This window comes from Rhinoraja longicauda, chromosome 42, assembly GCF_053455715.1.
Source record: "Rhinoraja longicauda isolate Sanriku21f chromosome 42, sRhiLon1.1, whole genome shotgun sequence".
In the NCBI taxonomy this organism is placed as follows: Eukaryota; Metazoa; Chordata; class Chondrichthyes; order Rajiformes; family Arhynchobatidae; genus Rhinoraja; species Rhinoraja longicauda.
The window spans coordinates 10,098,659-10,118,610 of NC_135994.1; the positions used below are offsets into that span (position 1 = coordinate 10,098,659).

The window sequence follows — 19,952 nt, forward strand, 5'->3', positions numbered from 1 at the left end:
CTCTGTCTCCCTAGATCCTCTGTTCTCTAGTACATTTGGGAGATTGTTTGTGTCTTCCTTAGTGAAGCTTCTCTGGAGAACATGGATAGGTAACGTATTGGGTTGGTACCCTCCTACTGTACAGATCCTTGTCACTCTAAAGAACGGTTCGAACCTGAAACGTCACCTATCCATGCTCTAGAGATGCTGCCTGACCCGCTGAGTTACTCCAGCACTTTGTGTCTTTTTTGTAAACCAGCATCTGCGCTTCCTTGTTTCTACGTTTTTGCATGAGGCACTGCACCTTTGACTTTCCAATCTTCCTACCTCTTCAACAATGGGTATTCCTTACAGTGCTAAAATGAAAGACTGAAGAGTTCCCCAGAGATGGGGGCATCCATCCATTCCGATCATTGTGTGTCAGTGTGATCACCCAGGAGTTACACACTGATGCCATACCTCCTTTGACGGCTCTGGGCCTGTGCTCGCTGGAGTCTAGAAGGATGGAGGGAGACCTCATTTAAACGTAGCGAATAATGAAAGGCTGGAGTAGAGTGGATGTGGCAAGGATGTTTCCAGTGGTGGGAGAGTCTGGCACCAGAGGGCACAGCCTCAGAATTAAAGGATGTACCTTTAAAAAGGAGATTGGGATGAATTCCTTCAGCAATAGGATGGCGAATCTGTGGAATTCATTGCCACAGACGACTGTGGAGGACAAGTCGATGGATGTTTTTAAAGTGGAGATTGGCACGTTGTTGATTAGTGCGGGTGTCAGGGGTGATGGGGAGAAGGCAGGAGAATGGGGTTAGGAGGGAGAGATAGATCAGCCATGATTGAAAGGCAGAGTAGACTTGATGGGCGAATGGCCTCATTCTGCTCCTTATGAACTTCACATGTTAGGTTGTGGTCTGCTGCGGTTTTGAAAAGCTGAAGTATTGTAGACTCCTCTGCTGCTGCTTTAACTACCTCACGTGGATCCACCCTTGGGCACTGAACCAGCTGATATCAGCAATGTCTTTCCAGTGAACCTGCAAAGACCCCATGAAATCTGAGGCCTTCCGTTTCATTGGCAGCATCTCTCGTTGGCCTGGCTGGTCCTCACCCAGGAGAGGACACAGCCTTCCTTCTTCGCCTTGGCGTCCTGTGGCGCCATTGCTCAGTCCCTTCCTGGAGGGGCACTGAGCAGTGGGCGCCTTGCATGATGGGCAGCGCCACCCTTGCCCTCGCCGGCTCTGCCTCCGCGCAAATGACTGGAGCGCTCGCTTTGCACAAGCTACAGTTGGCAGCAACTCATCGGCTTCCACATTGGGAAGATCTCCCAGTGCAGCTAAATGGGTTGAAGACACGGCCTGTGGGAGGGTTTGAAATGTGGCCCTATCACGCCAGCTGCACCAGCCTGAAACATGTGTGGCACAAAGGTTCACCGAACATTCCTATCTACTGCCTGCCGCCGCACATGGCAGCAGAGCCCACCTGGCCCCCCCTTTGTTCACGGCACACTCCCACCCCCCCCATCAACAAACCTCTGCCCCCCTCCTGCTGCTGCTCCTCAGCGGTACATCGTTGGCGCAGTGTGAAGCTGATACTGATTCCTGGGCACTTTGCCATGAGTGTAGAGAAGGATGCTGCCACACTCTCCCATAAACAGGAGCCCCGCATGAAGTGGAAGGGGCAGGGGAGAGGGTTTTTGTCCCTCCTCCCTCCAAGGCAGTGCCAGCCCATGGGGCATGATGCCCGGGATACAAGCAACCTCTGGCTGGGCACACAACGCCAGTTATTATTCCTCATAGGCAGGCTGATAACTGAACTGAGCGTGGAAAGCTCAGAGCTGAGTCTGACGGCAGGGGAACAATGACCTGACCTGTAGTGGTCGTGCAGTGAAATCTCTAACCCATTTTCAATGGGCCGAATGGCCTTATTCTGTTCCTATGACTAATGAACTTACTGATTCTGTTCCTATGACGTCAGAACAGACTGACAATTTCATGACAAGCTGCATGAGGAGAAATCTCCTTCCCTTTAGATTCCCCACTCAATCCACCCTTGACAACTCTTTCACCCGATTTATAGAGGGCCACAGCTCAGTGTCTGCATACAACAAATGATGGTGATTTTTACCTCTGACTAGTCCATACACGTTCATAAGGTCACAAGTGATAGAAGTAGAACTAGCCCATCCAATCCATTGTCTACTCTGCCATTCAATCATGGCTGATCTATCTCTCCCTCCCAACCCCATTCTCCTGCCTTCTCCCCATCACCCCTGACACCCGCACTAATCAACAATCTGTCAATCTCCACCTTAAAAATACCCAATAACCTGGCCTCCACAGCCGTCTGTGGCACTGAATCCCACAGATTCACCACCCTCTGGCTAAAGAAATTCCTCCTCATCTCCTTTCTAAAGGAACGTCCTTTAATTCTGAGGCTGTGCCCTCTGGTCCTAGACTCTCCCCAGTGGAAACATCCTCTCCACATCCACTCTATCCAGGCCGCTCACTATTCGAGTGAAGCACAGACCTGCTGGCCTTCCTGCACATTGTGGCCTTCCTGCACACGCAGCGCTGTGCATTGTGGCCTTCCTGCACATTGTGGCCTTCCTGCACACGCAGCGCTGTGCATTGTGGCCTTCCTGCACATTGTGGCCTTCCTGCACACGCAGCGCTGTGCATTGTGGCCTTCCTGCACACGCAGCGCTGTGCATTGTGGCCTTCCTGCACACGCAGCGCTGTGCATTGTGGCCTTCCTGCACACGCAGCGCTGTGCATTGTGGCCTTCCTGCACATTGTGGCCTTCCTGCACATTGTGGCCTTCCTGCACATTGTGGCCTTCCTGCACACGCAGCGCTGTGCATTGTGGCCTTCCTGCACACGCAGCGCTGCACATTGTGGCCTTCCTGCACACGCAGCGCTGTGCATTGTGGCCTTCCTGCACATTGTGGCCTTCCTGCACATGCAGCGCTGTGCATTGTGGCCTTCCTGCACATTGTGGCCTTCCTGCACACGCAGCGCTGTGCATTGTGGCCTTCCTGCACATTGTGGCCTTCCTGCACACGCAGCGCTGTGCATTGTGGCCTTCCTGTACATTGTGGCCTTCCTGCACACGCAGCGCTGTGCATTGTGGCCTTCCTGCACATTGTGGCCTTCCTGCACATGCAGTGCTGTGGATTGTGGCCTTCCTGCACATTGTGGCCTTCCTGCACACGCAGCGCTGTGCATTGTGGCCTTCCTGCACATTGTGGCCTTCCTGCACACGCAGCGCTGTGCATTGTGGCCTTCCTGTACATTGTGGCCTTCCTGCACATTGTGGCCTTCCTGCACATTGTGGCCTTCCTGCACACGCAGCGCTGTGCATTGAACTGCTGAGCCACAAGGATCTCCTCTTCATATATCCAGTCAGATAGAAGTGGGTCATTTGGCCCGACATCTATGACCCCACACAAACCTCCTCCCACCACTCTCCATCGCATCCCGTCGGCATCTCCTGCAATTCCATCTTTCTTCCTCGTGCCAGTTTCCCCTTTAATCCATTTCTGCCATTCACCTCAATCCTCTACAGAAAGAGTTTCCTCCAGAAATGCCAGCTGGATTGATTATATTCACAGCCCTTGTTGTGATCTCACCAACAGGAGGAAACGTTTTCTCTGCATCTAACCTTTGGTAATTTTGAACGCATTCACCAGGCCGACAAGCCCGGCCTTCTGGTTTTCCCTTCTCCTTATTAGGACTGTTAACCAGAGGGGGAATTTGTAAACGGGAGATTGCAATGGAATTTGCTTTTAAGGTGAGCATACTATGTGACCCCGAGAGTAGCCAGTGCAGATGTTTCCTGCCGCCTAGCTACAGGGAAACATCTCATTCGGTTCTATTGTCCCTTTTGATGTGGTTTCTTACCAGATCCCCGCCATCAGCTTGCAGTTCTCTAACTCCAGATCAATTTGCTGGGGTTTGATGTAAATGTGCTTCGTCACATTAATGACAGGACATGCTCTGTGGACAAAAGACAGAAGATTCAGAATTCAAAGGTTCATGGGTATTTTATTGTCACGTGTACCAATTAAGGTACAGTGAAACCCGATTACCATACAGCCATACTAAAGAAAGCAACAAGACGCACAACTGCATAAAAGTTAATATAAACATCCACCACAGCGGATTCCCCACATTCCTTACTGTGATGGAAGGCAATAAAGTCTACTCTTCTTCCCTCCTTTTCTCCCGCGGTCAGAATAGTGGAATAGTCATGTCGTCATAGAGTAATACAGCGCGCAAACAGGCCCTTCGGCCCAACTTGCCCACACCGGCCAACATGTCCCAGCTACACTATTCCCACCTGCCCGCGTTTGACCCATCTCCCTCCAAACCTGTCCTATCCATGTACCGGTGTAACTGTTTCTTAAATGTTGGGATAGTCCCAGCCTCAACTACCTCCTCTGTCAGCTTGTTCCATACACCCACCACCCTCTGTGTGAAAAAGTTACCCCTCAGATTCCTATTAAATCTTTTCCCCTTCACCTTAAACCTATGTCCTCTGGTCCTCGATTCCCCCACTCTGGGCAAGAGACTCTGTGCGTCTACCCGATGTATTCCTCTCGTGATTTTATCCACCTCAATAAGATCATCCCTCATCCTCCTGCGTTCCAAGGAATAGAGTCCCAGCCTGCTCAACCTCTCCCTGTAGCTCACACCCTCGAGTCCTGGCAACATCCTCGTATGAGTGATAACATAGCCTTGACCGCACTCTCAAACTTCCCTTCTAGGAGTTGGAAGTTAGGTTTAGGTTTATTCTGGTCACGTGTGGTAAGACAATAATAAACCAAAGTGCAGTGAAAAGCTTATTTTGCATGCAATAAGTTGAGCAAAGGCATCGAGTGCATCAAATAGTTCTCAACATTGTGGCGTAACAGTTCCATAGACAAAGTCCAATGTCCGCAATGGGGTAGAGGTGAATCGGGACAGTACCCTAGCTGGTGGAGTGCCGTTCACAATCAGTCTGAAGAAGGGTCTCGAGCTGAAACGTCACACGTTCCTTCTCTCCAGAGATGCTGCCCGTCCTGCTGAGTTACTCCAGCACTTTGTGTCTATCTTCACTCTACCAACACACACTGCTTTCCCCGTAGCCTTGCAAAGTTTTCAACGTCTGCAATCTCCACTTACCCTTGTGGCAAGGAGTTCTCTGTGAGGTCTCACCTGAACAGAACTGCTGAATCAGAGAGTGACCCGACCACCATGTCTGGGTAAAAATTATCGTCAATGTCGATTCCTCCATCAATGGAGTACCCGAACTTCGTCACTCCCACGGTTTCTCCTTCAATTATCTACGTAAGGGAAGCACAGTTCAAGAATCACTGCTCAAAGACAAGGCTGGCATCACATGGCCCAACGATGTGAACAAATGCTGGCTTCGTCCACATAACAAATTTAGAGCAACAAGGTGGCACAGCGGTAGAGTTACTGCCTCACAGCACCAGAGACCCAGGCTCCATCCTGACTCCGGGTGCTGTCTGTAAAGAGTTTGCACGTTCTCCCCGTGACCTGCGTGGCTTTTCTCCGGGTGTTTCCTCACACACAACTAAGACATACAGTTTTGGAGGTTAATTGGCTTCGGTAAATCGTGAAAATTGTCCCTAGTGTGTGTAGGTTCAGTGTACGGGGGGATCGCTGGTCGGTACGGACTCGGTGGGCTGAAGGGCCTGTTTCCACACTGTATCTCAAAAGTCTAAAGTTTAAATCTCTGAAACAGCAGCCCCTGCAGCCAGACTTATTTGTTTAATCATTTCAGACCAAAGTTTAGAAGTTCGAGTTCAGAGATGCAAGGTGGAAACAGGCCCTTTGACCCACCAGGTCTACGTTGATCACCTGTACACTAGTTCTATCCAACACCCTTAGGACATAAGGCACACCAAGAAACATTTGGACAGGTCCATGGATAGGACAGGTTTGGAGGGATATGGGCCAAACGCAGGCAGGTGGGACTAGTGTAGCTGGGACATGTTGGCCAGTGTGGGCAAGTTGGGCCGAAGGGCCTGTTTCCACGCTGTATCATTCGATGCCAATTAACCTACGAAGCTGCAAGTCTTTAGAATGTGGGCGGAAAACGGAGCACCCGGAGAAAACCCACGCGGTCAGCATGAGAACGTACAAACTCCGTACAGACAGCACCCGTGGTCAGGATCGAATCCGGGTCTGTGGAGCATCTGTATTACCCGCTGCGCCGATATCCTGCCCAGCATCAGTATCTTATAAAACAAAGCACAACTTGCAAATGTCAATGAATTAGACTCAATTGCAAAGGTCAGTGAATTAGGTAAATGAATTGACTCAATTAGAAATGGATTCTTGTGCATGCGATCCATTATCACCAGTTGCTGCTGTTGCTTTGTGTGTGCCTTTGCTGGGTACCTGAGCAGGAACTATATTCAGGCCAAACTTGTTTCCATGGTAGATGTAGACCTTGCCATGTTCATCGTACGGAGCCCCAACAGCAATGTCTAAACAACAAGAGAAAGATCTGTCAGCCTCGGCACACACAGCGCACTGAGGGAAATACTTGTGGGCTGCTGGAATCAATCAGCATCCACCTACTCTGTAGCTTGCAGCTTGCAAACTATTTTTGCTGCTGTTATGAGTCCGGCACAAAAGGAACATTACTTTAAAATCAGAGCCCTTCCAATCAAGACTGTTCAGATACCCCTCTGCACAGAAGTTGGGAGGTCATATTGCAATTGTACACGACGTTGGTGAGGCCGCATTTGGAATATAGGGTTCAGTTCTGAGCACCGTGTTATAGGAAAGATGTTGGCAAGCTGGAAAGGGTACAGAGAAGATTTACAAGGATGTTGCCAGGACTAGAGGGTGTGAGCTACAGGGAGAGGTTGAGTAGGCTGGGACTCTATTCCATGGAGCGCAGGAGGATGAGGGGTGATCTTACAGAGGTGTATAAAATCATGAGAGGAATAGATCGGGTTGGCACAGAGTCTCTTGGCCAGAGTCGGTGAATCGTGCACCAGAGGACATAGGTTCAAGGTGAAGGGGAAAAGATTTAATAGGAATCTGAGGGGTAACTTTTTCACACAAAGGGTGGTGGGTGTATGGAACAAGCTGCCAGAGGAGGTAGTTGAGGCTGCGACTATCCCAACGTTTAAGAAACAGTTAGACAGGTACATGGAGGTTTGGAGGGATATGGACCAAACGCAGGATAGAAACATAGAAACATGGAAAATAGGTGCAGGAGGAGGCCATTTGGCCCTTCGAGCCAGCACCGCCATTCATTGTGATCATGGCTGATCATCCACAATCAGTAACCTGTGCCTGCCTTCTCCCCATATCCCCTGATTCCTCTAGGTGGGACTAGTGTAGCTGGGACATGTTGGATGATGTGGGCAAGTTGGGCTGAAGGGCCTGATTCCACACTGTATCACTCTATGCTTTAAATGGTCAAAGGTGCCAAGGTGTATAAAATCAGGGTGCGTAAATGGAGAAAGGATATGAATTTACCAAGATCCCCCTGACCGACAGGTACATGGATAGGACAGGTTTGGAGGGATATGGGCCAAACGCAGGCTGGTGGGACTAGTGTAGCAGGGCATGTTGGCCGGTGTGCGCAAGTTGGGCCGAAGGGCCTGTTTCCACACTTTATGACTCTATGACTGGTGGAACAGGCTGGGGGTGGGGGGCTGATCCTGTGTTTAATCAGTATCCCAGCACCCGATTGTCCTCATTTAGATTCTTGTGTTGGCAATCAGTAAAAGCATCCAGCAATGTTTAGTCTTGCACCGATCCTCCCACGAGGTGTGCTGAGTGCCATCCGCTTGCTGGGTTATGTTGAAAACAGTGAGTGTTGGGCGTCGGGTTGCCAACTGTCCCGTATTAGCTGGGACGTCCAGTATTTTAGGCTAAATAGGTTTGTCCCTTACGGGACAGCCCTTGTCTCGTATTGTAGGCCCGGACACTGTAGGCCCAGACACTGTAGGCCCGAACACTGTAGGCCCAGAAGCGCGGTTGGCCTGGGAGGGGCGCTGTAGGCCCGGACATAAAAGGCCTCGACACTGTAGGCCCCGACGCAGTAGGTCCCGACAGTTTAGATCCCGACACTCTAGGCTTCCGAAATTTTAGCTCCGGTCTAGGTCCGGAGGCCTGGGCGCAGCCTAGTGGAGGTTGCATAGCAACCCGCCTCCCGGCCCGGGTGGCTGCCGTTGGTGGAGCGGGAGCACGTGGCCGCTGGCTGGGTGAGGTCACATGGGGCGCGGGGCGGTGACGTCACCTTGTCGCGTATTTGGGAGTGAGATAGTTGGCATCCCAAGACGGCGTGTTCCCGTGAGCGTGGCCAAGCCCTCCAGTCGGCCTGGCTCCCCACCGCGGACGTCGATGGGACCCACGCCGTCGGAGAGCAAGGGGACCATCGGAGAGGGTGGGGGGGTGGTTGGAATCACAGCTCAGCCTGTCCTGACTTACTGCAGCGGCTGCCATTCTCTATCTCACCAGATGGCGCACTTTCTCACTAAGTGACACAACAAATGGGGCCAGTTTAAATACTGCTCTATTGGGGAAATGCCATAAAATAAGGTAGAATCAATTGCTTTCTCTCCAGTTGGCAGGACAGAGCAGACACTCATTGGAACTAGCTAGTGCCCCTCAATTTAAGATGTCAGTTCTGTTTTCCCAACCGTGGGAATTTCAGGGATAAAATAATTTTGCTGATACCTATTCAATCAACCGTCCCTTTGTATGCACCAAATCTTGACAGGTCACCTACTGCAAACAGTTGGCAAAGTTGCAACTCAGCGTGTAAGAGATGCCAGTGTTGGCTCTCCATCCTTCCACCCATTAGCTCCCAAGGTTGGTACAGCTATCGCCATGAGCTCAGTGTGTGGGCAATCACAGGCTGGCAGCTTACTGCTGTTTGCCCATTAAGCAATGAATCATGAAGGCCCTTAGTGAGGGTTTAATTTTACTGAATTAAATTGTATTGAATTGAATTGAACACTTTATTGTCACATGACAAGTCACGGTGAATTCTTTGCTTGCATACACAAGGTACGCAAATAGTCGCCACATAAAGGGCGCTGACAAAGTTACAAAGCATCCCACACCAGGGCCTTTACTGGTTATATGTATTCCTGAATGTTTCAGCAAATTACACTAGCATGTCATAGAGTCATAGAGTCGGAGTGATACAAGGTGGAAACAGGCCCTTCGGCCCAACTTGCCCACACCAGCCCACAATGTCCCAGCTACACTAGTCCCACCCGCCTGCGCTTGGTCCATATCCCTCCAAACCTGTCCTATCCATGTACCTGTCCAACTGTTTCTTAAACGTTGGGATAGTCCCTGCCTCAACTACCTCCTCTGGCAGCTTGTTCCATACACCCACCACTCTTTGTGTGAAAAAGTTACCCCTCAGATTCGTATTAAATCTTTTCCCCTTCACCCTGAACCCATGTCCTCTGGTCCTCGATTCGCCTACTCTGGGCAAGAGACTCTGTGCATCTACCCCATCTATTCCTCCCATGATTTTATACACCTCTATAAGATCTCCCCTCATCCTCCTACACTCCATGGAATAGAGACCCAGCCTACTCAACCTTTCTCTATAGCTCACACCCTCTAGTCCTGGCAACATCCTCGTAAATCTCTTCTGAACCCTTTCAAGCTTGACAATATCTTTCCTATAACATGTTGCCCAGAACTGAACACAATATTCTAAATGCGGTCTCACCAATGTCTTATACAACTGCAACATGACCTCCCAACTTCTATACTCAATACTCTGACTGGTGAAGGCCTAAGTTCCAAAAGCCTTTTTGACCACCTTATCTACCTGCTACTCGACCTTCAAGGAACCATGCACCTGTACTCCTAGATCCCTCTGCTCTACAACACTACCCAGAGGCCTACCATTCACTGTGTAGGTCCTTCCCTTGTTAGACATCCCAAAATGCAACACCTCACACTTCTCTGTATTTAATTCCATCAACCATTCCTCCGCCCACCTGGCCAATCGATCCAGAACTTGCTGCATTTGTTCACAACCATCTTCACTATCTGTAAAACCACTCACTTTTGTATCATCAGCAAACTTGCTCATCTTGCCCTGTATGTTCTCATCCAAATCGTTGATATCCAATCTTATTACACAACGGTGGCGGACGCTGGACAATGGGCCGGCACGAAGAACCACAGGTGGTCTTACCCAAAGATACTAGAGGAGCAAGATGAACCACTCCGTCGAAATCGCCGATACTGAAGTGAAGTACGTAAAGGAGCGGACCGTCCGCCATTTTAGTAGGCAAAACCCGCCGTTCGCTCTGCCTCTCGTAGTGTAATCAGTGTTGTGGGGGAACAGTATGTGTGATGATACCATTAAAATGCAGAATATATCTCATCTATCAACTCACAGATTGTTGTTATTTTTCTTTTTCAATGTTTCTGCAAGTTTCTGCCGACTAAAATGGCGCCGTGACATAGTACAGTTTTTAGGGTCGAGTGGTCCATCTTGCTCTGCTCTATTATCTTTGGTCTTACCTTCCGCGCCATCAAGGAGGGCTGCGGGAGGTGCTCACTCCAGAACAAGGTCTGGAGAGGGCCGGGTGAGGAGAGGGGCGATGGTTCGCAAGACGAACAAAATGGAGGGGACAACTGCAACGGGCCTTTGTGGCCAACCGTAGCTGGGACTGGGAAATGGTTCCAAAATGGCATATAAACTCAGTGGGCTGTTTGTACATTGTGTACTAAGCTGGGGATTGTGCTTATGTATGGTGATAGTCTTGCTAAGCTGTATCCAAAAACTATTTCACTCTACCTTGGTACACATGACAAACATAGAAAATAGGTGCAGGAGGAGGCCATTTGGCCCTTCGAGCCAGCACCGCCATTCATTGTGATCATGGCTGATCATCCACAATCAGTAACCCGTGCCTGCCTTCTCCCCATATCCCTTGATTCAACTAGCCCCTAGAGCTCTATCTAACTCTCTCTTAAATCCATCCAGTGATTTGGCCTCCACTGCCCTCTGTGGCAGAGAATTCCACAAATTCACAACTCTCTGGGTGAAAAAGTTCCTTCTCACCTCAGTTTTAAATGGCCTCCCCTTTATTCTTAGACAACAAAGCATTGAACCATTGCATTCCCCTTCCCCATGAATCTTTTGCGCGTGGACAGCACGGACCTACCTCCAAACCCATCTTGATTGATGTCCCCGATGTTAGCCACAGCCAGTCCGAACAAGGAGTCCTTGGTCCCATTGAGCCGGATGCAGCTCACTTGATTCAAGCTGCCGGCCTGGTTAATGTAGACATACACAGCACCTCCAATCTCTTCCTTTCGATCAAAAAAGTACGGAGCGCCGACCACAAGGTCCATCCACCTGCAAAGCCGGGTCAATTATAAGCCGTCACAAGAGTTACCGATGAGCATGCTGACCTTTCCCGAGGCTACCCTCTATCCAACAGTGGTGGGATTAATGTGTAGGAAAGAAACTGGTCCAGGTGTCTATTTCTCTACATCGGCAAGACCAAGCGCAGGCTTGGCGATCGTTTCGCTGAACACCTTCGCTCAGTCCGTCTCAACCAACCTGATCTCCTGGTGGCTCAGCACTTTAACTCCCCCTCCCATTCCCAATCTGACCTTTCTGTCCTGGGCCTCCTCCATTGTCAGAGTGAGGCCCAGTGCAAATTGGAGGAACAACACCTCATATTTCGCTTGGGCAGCTCACACCCCAGCAGTATGAACATTGACTTCTCTAACTTCAGATAACCCTTGCTTTCCCCGCCACCTTCCCAGTTCACCAACTAGTCTTACCGTCTCCGACTACATTCTATCTTTGTCCCGCCCCCTCCCCTGATATCAGTCTGAAGAAGGGTCTCGACATGAAACGTCACCCACTCTTTCTCTCCTGAGATGCTGCCTGACCCACTGAGTTACTCCAGCATTTTGTGTCTGCCAAGTGGTGGTATTAACTTGTATCCCATTCTTGACATACAACAAGTCACCAACTTCAGGGCTAATGGTACTGCCTCAACATACCTCACACTGGATTTAACTTGACCCACTGAGTTCCTCCAGCACTTTGTGTTTTGCTTAAGATCCCAGCACCTGCAGTTACTTATATCTCTAGCTAAAAGCACAGCAAATGAAAATTGAGGATGAACAAGAGGCCAGAATTGGAGGGCTGCAGTGGACTTTTCAGAGGGTGCAGCATCAATACATAAGTCTGCTCACTGCTGAACGAGAGAATAAGGAATATGGTCATTCCTCTTTCTTTAGAGAACGGGGGTTTCCCCTCTCCCATCATTGATGAGGCCCTCACTCGTGTCTCCTCAGTTCCCCACAGCTCTGCCCTTGCTCTCCCTCCCCCCCAGTCACAACAGAGGCAGTCCCCCTAGTCCTCACTTTCCACCCCATCAGCCGTCGCGTACAGCATATAATCCTCTGATATTTCCGCCATCTCCAACGGGATCCCACCACTGGCCACATCTTCCCATCTACACCCCTTTCCACCTTCCTCAGAGATAATTCCCTCCGCAACTCCCTGGTCCACTCATCCCTTCCCACCCAAACCACCCCCTCCCCAGGTACCTTCCCCTGCAACCGCAGGAGATGCCACACCTGTCCCTTTACCTCCCCCCTCAATTCCATCCAAGGACCCAAACAGTCTTTCCAGGTGAGGCAGAGGTTCACCTGCACCATATATATCATATCATATCATATCATATCATATCATATCATATCATCTCCAACCTCACCTATTATACCTGCTGTTCCAGGTGTCGACTTTTTATATATCAGCGAGACCAAGCGTAGGTTCGGCGATCGTTTGGCTGAACACCTTCGCTCAGTCTGCCTAAACTTACCTGATCTCCTGGTTGCTCAACACTTTAACTCCCCCTCCCATTCCCAATCTGACCTTTCTGTCCTGGGCCTCCTCCACTGTCAGAGTGAGGCCCAGTGCAAATTGTTGGAACAGCACCTCATATTTTGCTTGGGCAGCTGACACCCCAGTGGTATTGACTTCTCGAACTTCAAGTAACCCCTGCTTTCCCTCACTCTCCATCCCTCCCCTTCCTAGTTCTCCGACCAGTCTGACTGTCCCCCTGATGAAATGTTATCCCTGTCATCGTCGTTTTCACCTTCTCCTAGCTAACAATGATCTATTCTACATTTTCCTTGACCTTTATCTCCTTTGATGTCTTGTTTTCACACCTTACCCTTCCTTATATGAGGATGTAACTAGGAAAATTGACAGGGGAGAGTCAGTGGATGTGGTGTACCTCGACTTTCAGAAAGCCTTCGACAAGGTCCCACATAGGAGATTAGTGGGCAAAATTAGGGCACATGGTATTGGGGGTAGGGTACTGACATGGATAGAAAATTGGTTGACAGACAGAAAGCAAAGAGTGGGGATAAATGGGTCCCTTTCGGAATGGCAGGCAGTGACCAGTGGGGTACCGCAAGGTTCGGTGCTGGGTCCCCAGCTATTTACGATATACATTAATGACTTAGACGAAGGGATTAAAAGTACCATTAGCAAATTTGCAGATGATACTAAGCTGGGGGGTAGTGTGAATTGAGAGGAAGATGCAATAAGGCTGCAGGGTGACTTGGACAGGTTGTGTGAGTGGGCGGATACATGGCAGATGCAGTTTAATGTAGATAAGTGTGAGGTTATTCACTTTGGAAGTAAGAATAGAAAGGCAGATTATTATCTGAATGGTGTCAAGTTAGGAGGAGGGGGGGTTCAACGAGATCTGGGTGTCCTAGTGCATCAGTCAATGAAAGGAAGCATGCAGGTACAGCAGGCAGTGAAGAAAGCCAATGGAATGTTGGCCTTCGTAACAAGAGGAGTTGAGTATAGGAGCAAAGAGGTCCTTCTACAGTTGTACCGGGCCCTGGTGAGACCGCACCTGGAGTACTGTGTGCAGTTTTGGTCTCCAAATTTGAGGAAGGATATTCTTGCTATGGAGGAAGGATATTCTTGCAGCGTAGGTTCACTAGGTTAATTCCCGGAATGGCGGGACTGTCGTATGTTGAAAGACTGGAGCGATTGGGCTTGTATACACTGGAATTTAGAAGGATGAGGGGGGATCTTATTGAAACATATAAGATAATTAGGGGATTGGACACATTAGAGGCAGGAAACATGTTCCCAATGTTGGGGGAGTCCAGAACAAGGGGCCACAGTTTAAGAATAAGGGGTAGGCCATTTAGAACGGAGATGAGGAAGAACTTTTTCAGTCAGGAAGTGGTGAAGGTGTGGAATTCTCTGCCTCAGAAGGCAGTGGAGGCCAGTTCATTGGATGCTTTCAAGAGAGAGCTGGATAGAGCTCTTAAGGATAGCGGAGTGAGGGGGTATGGGGAGAAGGCAGGAACGGGGTACTGATTGAGAATGATCAGCCATGATCGCATTGAATGGCGGTGCTGGCTCGAAGGGCTGAATGGCCTCCTCCTGCACCTATTGTCTATTGGCTATTGTCTATATCTGTGTCTCCCTCTCCCTTGACTCTCAGTGTGAAGAAGGGTCTCAACCTGAAACGTCACCCATTCCTTCTCTCCAGGGATGCTGCCTGTCCCGCTGAGTTACTCCAGCATTTTGTGTCTATCTTTGAGAGTCTATCTTCGGTGGCGCAGCGGTAAAGTTGCTGCCTTGCAGCACTCACAGCGCCGGAGACCCGGGTTCCATCCTGACTACGGGTGCTGTACTGTATGGAGTTTGTTTCATTCTCTTCGTGACCTGCGTGGGTTTTCTCCGAGATCTTCGGTTTCCTTCCAAACTCCAAAGACGTACTGGCTTGTAGGTTAATTGGCTTGGTATAAGTGTAAATTGTCCCCAGTGTGCGTAGAATGTTAATATGCGGGGATCGCTGGTGGGCACGGATTCGGTGAACTGAAGGGCCTGTTTCCGCGCTAAGCTAAACTAAAAAAGAATAAGGAAGTTGATGTGTATGCACTCACCCATCGCTGTTGAGATCCACTGTGGCAACAGAGTAGCCGTACGATGAGCCCAGCTCCTCTCCCCACAAGGTGTATTCGGGCGCCAGTCTGTTGACACCTTCTTTCCTCAGGATGACCACTGCCCCCTTGTGGTTGGCTCTCGGTGCTCCCGAGACAACACTTAACTCGTTCTGCCGAATGAGCCCTTTACCTGAATCTACAGAGAACCCTGAAAGAAGTACAAGCAGTTGAGAAACATAAACGCTGCTGGTGGAGATGGAGACGTGGTTAACGTGCAAGGAATGAAAGAAAGTGAGCACCAGGCGTAGCGGACCCTGTGGGTGGGGGGTTAGTCAGGTGTGGTCGGGGAGGGTGGGGGGAAGGGGGAGGTAGAGCCATATATTTTAATAACCTTGATTAAGCATTGCTCAGTACTTTAGTATGGGCCACGTTATGTTGTATGGTGTAAAACGTATCAGGCATGTTACCTGAGCCAGCAAATTGAGCAACTATTTGTTAGAAACACAGATATCAGAGTGTCAAACAACATTGGGCTAAAACACCAGGGCTAATCTTAACCCAATTTATTTTGGGATTGGGTCCATCGGCCATTTTGCACCATGGACAATGTCACTGTCCACGCACTTTACTGGAGGGTAATATCAGGCTCAGTGCTGCTCCTTACTGCATCATCTTCTTGAAGGCTTCGGTGGGAGATTGAGAGGTGGGGGGGTGGGGGGGGGGGGGGGAGGCGGCAGCAATCAGGTTAAAATTGCTTCGAGAAAGTTGAAAGCATTCCATGGCCAAAATACCAACTTTTTTTAAGTGTGCTGTGATGAAAGTTGTTTCTGGTTCTGAGTGCAAGAGGCTGTGATTCTGCGCTTGGGTATTTCAATCAATTCCCACAACAACCATCTCCCACTCAAGCTATCAGTGACTCTGTAATCTGGGCTGCACTGGAAAGTGCATTGATGGTCTAGGTGTCTTCAAATAAATTGTGACAGAGAGGCATCATCTTCCAGATCAGCCCTGGCTTTGCAAGCAGGATGCAAGTTTATCTGGAGGTTTCCACCACTCAGTTCCATTCCTTATGAATCCACAGACACAGAAGATAAACCACAACCAGTAATAGTAGTTTGCAAAGTTTCCATGGATGAAACTGCTCGAGAGGTCATGTTGGACTTAGTGGCACTAAGACAACCTGCAACGTTGACAAGGAACACATTTGATAAATGCTGACATTCCACTCCGATGGAGTTGGCCACTGGAGGCCCTGCAGCAGCCTGGGGCTCGGTTGGATCATGAGCCGTTCCAAGTGGTTGAGCGGGCACAGAGGGGCGGAGGACACCACGGCTACGCTTGGCCAGACCGGCCCTGCAACGCCGCCACGACAACAGGCCTTCATCGCAAGGTGAACAACTCTGTGAAGTCTTACAGCAGACTTGAAAATGGCGCCCAACCTGGCAACTCTTGTACACTGCCTAATGTGATAATAATAAAGTACCATTAAACCTTTGAGCGGAAAGAGAGTCTGCATTGGTCAGAAAAGATATAGGCCCTTGCAGGTCTAATGACATTCGATGTGAAATGTTCAGGATTTCTCCCCGCAATTCACTGCAGTATCATTCGTGAACCATTTAAAGATAACAAAAGCAGGAAAATGTTGCACGATCTATACTGGAAAATGGTCATCTTATCCGCTCACGTGGGAAGACCTGGCGATTGTGAAATACATTAACCGAAGAGCTGGAACGAAGACAGACCTGATGACGGCTCTGAACACTGCGCCATGGTTGTTGTGAATAGATGGCCCAATTAAACAATTGAACAAAAGGGGAAGTCCTATCCATAACTTGGTGCAGGATCAGTTATTCACTGATACTATGGGGCAGCAGCAAACGAGGAAACACTTGTGTCTGCAGGTGTCGTGGAGACTAGTTCCACTGTGGCCTTCAAGAGGGAATTGGATAAACATATAGAGAGGAATCATTTGCAAGGCTACTGAGGAGAAGCCAAGGGACTAGCAAGGACACCACGGGCTGAGTGGCCTCCTCCGACCTCCACCGTGATTCCCCGTTGAACACATGAATTTGGCACTCCAAGGGAAGGGTTTGGTCGCATCTGTTCTCACTCAGTCTTTAGCTTTCGGATTGTTAAAGCTTCTTTAAAGAGTCACGAAATTCCACTCCAGATATCCAAGAAGGTCACAAACTCAAGGAATCCAGTGGCAAAGCACAAGGATTGCTCAATGGCTTTCAAGCCATGTGTGAACACTTTAGTTAGTTAGTCATGTTTATTGTCACGTGTGCGGAGGTACAGTGAAAAGCTTGTTGTTGCGTGCTATCCGGCTAGCGGAAAGACTATACATGATTACAACCAAGCCGTCAACAGTGTACAGATGCAGGATAAAGGGAATAACGTTGAATGCAAGATAAAATCAGTGAAGTCCAATTAAATATAGTCCGAGGGTGTCCAATGAGGTAGATAGAAGCTCAGGACTGCTCTCATTTGAGTCTGTGTCAAACACAGCCAGGCCTTTATCCTGACCCGATACTAATCCCATGTTACTCTCCCCACATTCTCAACACCTCCCCCCAGATTCCACCCCTCACCCACACACTCGCGGCAATTCACAGCGGCCAATCAACCAACCCACGCATGGATCTCTAGGATAAAGCTTGTGGAATCTTGATCGGTTTTGACATGAGCAGGAAGAAAGAGGAGGGGCAGCACGGTGGTAGCTGCCTCACAGCGCCAGAGATCTGGGTTCCATCCTGACTATGGGCGCTGTCTGTACGAAGTTTGTACGTTCTCCCCGTGACCACATGGGTTTCCTCCCACACTCCAAAGACAATAGACAATAGGCGCAGGAGCAGGCCATTCGGCCCTTCGAGCCAGCACCGCCATTCACTGTGATCATGGCTGATCATCCACAATCAGTACCCCGTTCCTGCCTTCTCCCCATATCCCTTGACTCCGCTATCTTTAAGAGCTCTATCTAACTCTCTCTTGAAAGCATCCAGTGAATTGGCCTCCACTGCCTTCTGTAGCAGAGAATTCCACAGATTCACAACTCTAGGTGAAAACATTTTTCCTCATCTCCGTTCTAAATGGCCGACCCCTTATTCTTCAACTGCGGCCCCTGGTTCTGCACTCCCCCAACATTGGGAACATGTTTCCTGCCTCTAGCATGTCCAATCCCTTAATAATCTTATATGTTTCAATAAGATCCCTTATCATCCTTCTAAATTCCAGTGTATACAAGCCCAGTCACTCCATTCTTTCAACATATGACAGTGCAGCTATCCCAGGAATTAACCTCGTGAACCTACGCTGCACTCATTCAATAGCAAGAATATCCTTCCTCAAATTAGGAGACCCAAAACTGCACACAGTACTCCAGGTGCGGTCTCACGAGGGCCCTGTACAACTGCAGAAGGACCTCTTTGCTCCTATACTCAACTCCTCTTGTTATGAAGGCCAACATGCCATTAGCTTTCTTCACTGCCTGCTCTACCTGCATGCTTACTTTCAGTGACTGATGCACCAGGACACCCAGGTCTCGTTGAACTTCCCCTTTTCCTAACTCGACACCATTCAGATAATAATCAGCCTTCCTGTTCTTTCCACCAAAATGAATAATCTCACATTTATCCACATTAAACTGCATCTGCCATGCATCCGCCCACTCACACAACCTGTCCAAGTCACCCTGCATCCTCATAGCATCTTCCTCACAGCTCACACTGCCACCCAGCTTTGTGTCATCTGCAAATTTGCTAATGTTACTTTTAATCCCTTCATCTAAATCATTAATGTATATTGTAAATAGCTGCGGTCCCAGCACCGAGCCTTGCGGTACCCCACTAGTCACTACCTGCCATTCTGAAAGGGACCCATTTATCCCCACTCTTTGTTTTCAGTCTGTCAACCAATTTTCTATCCATGTCAGTACCCTACCCCCAATACCATTTGCTCTAATTTTGCCCACTAATCTCCTATGTGGGACCTTAATCAAAGGCTTTCTGAAAGTCCAGATACACTACATTCACTGGCTCTCCCTTGTCCATGTTCCTAGTTACATCCTCAAAAAAATTCCAGAAGATTAGTCAAGCATGATTTTCCCTTCGTAAATCCATGCTGACTCAGAACGATCCTGTTACTACTATCCAAATGTGCCGCTATTTCGTCTTTTATAATTGACTCCAGCGTCTTCCCCACCACTGATGTAAGACTAACTGGTCTATAATTCCGTTTTCTCTCTCCCTCCTTTCTTAAAAAGTGGGACAACATTAGCTACCCTCCAATCCACAGGAACTGATCCTGAATCTATAGAACATTGGAAAATGATCACTAATGTGTCCATGATTTCTAGAGTCACCTCCCTGAGCACCCTGGGATGCAGACCATCAGGCCCTGGGGATTTATCAGCCTTCTGTCCCATCAACGTGCAGGTTTGTCGGTTAATTGGCTTGGCATAAATGCAAAATTGTCCCTAGTGTGTAGGATAGTGTTAGTGTGCAGGGTCTGCGGTCTCGGTGGCCGATGGGCCTGTTTCCACACTGTATCTCTAAACTAAACTAAACTAAACTAAAATATCAACTCGATAAAACCTCCATTCTCTTCACCCGCATTGTTTAAGAAAGTACTGATGACGAGGGTCATCCTGCTCAACCTTTAAGCAATTCCTCAGTGCACCGCCAGTAATTCTGTGCACTGGACCCCACAGCATGAGAGTCTCAGCCTTCACTGCTGTTTATTCCCTGTCCCACCACTCCTGCTCTGGGTTTCCAGCCACCACCCACACTACCATTTGTGAAAGGGGCCCACGGCACTCATTTAGGAAGCACGACAGGAAATGAGTAGAATTACTGTCCCGCCCTTCAGCACTTCCCACCTACAGTTTGCACATTTCCTTCCTTATCCGCTGAGGGATATCAGTGTGCACGTTTTACACTAGGTCATCTGCTGACTCGTTCTATTGACCTCGAGCTGGATAGTGGGCGATGGCAGACATTGTGGCCAAGGGGAGAAATCCCAGCCGAT

General features: G+C 49.2%; 1 protein-coding gene across 1 annotated transcript in view; it reads right to left on the reverse strand.

The window, feature by feature from the left end:
• The window catches only part of LOC144612010 (integrin alpha-7-like), a 202,780-nt gene that overhangs the window by 66,039 nt on the left and 116,789 nt on the right, over nt 1–19,952 (reverse strand). The window contains exons 6-10 of the mRNA XM_078431445.1: nt 14,928–15,135; nt 11,150–11,343; nt 6,381–6,469; nt 5,169–5,296; nt 3,873–3,968 (exon numbers count right to left, since the gene is read on the reverse strand). Of these exons, the coding sequence (XP_078287571.1) occupies nt 3,873–3,968; nt 5,169–5,296; nt 6,381–6,469; nt 11,150–11,343; nt 14,928–15,135 (715 nt within the window). The remainder of the gene's footprint in view (nt 1–3,872; nt 3,969–5,168; nt 5,297–6,380; nt 6,470–11,149; nt 11,344–14,927; nt 15,136–19,952) is intronic.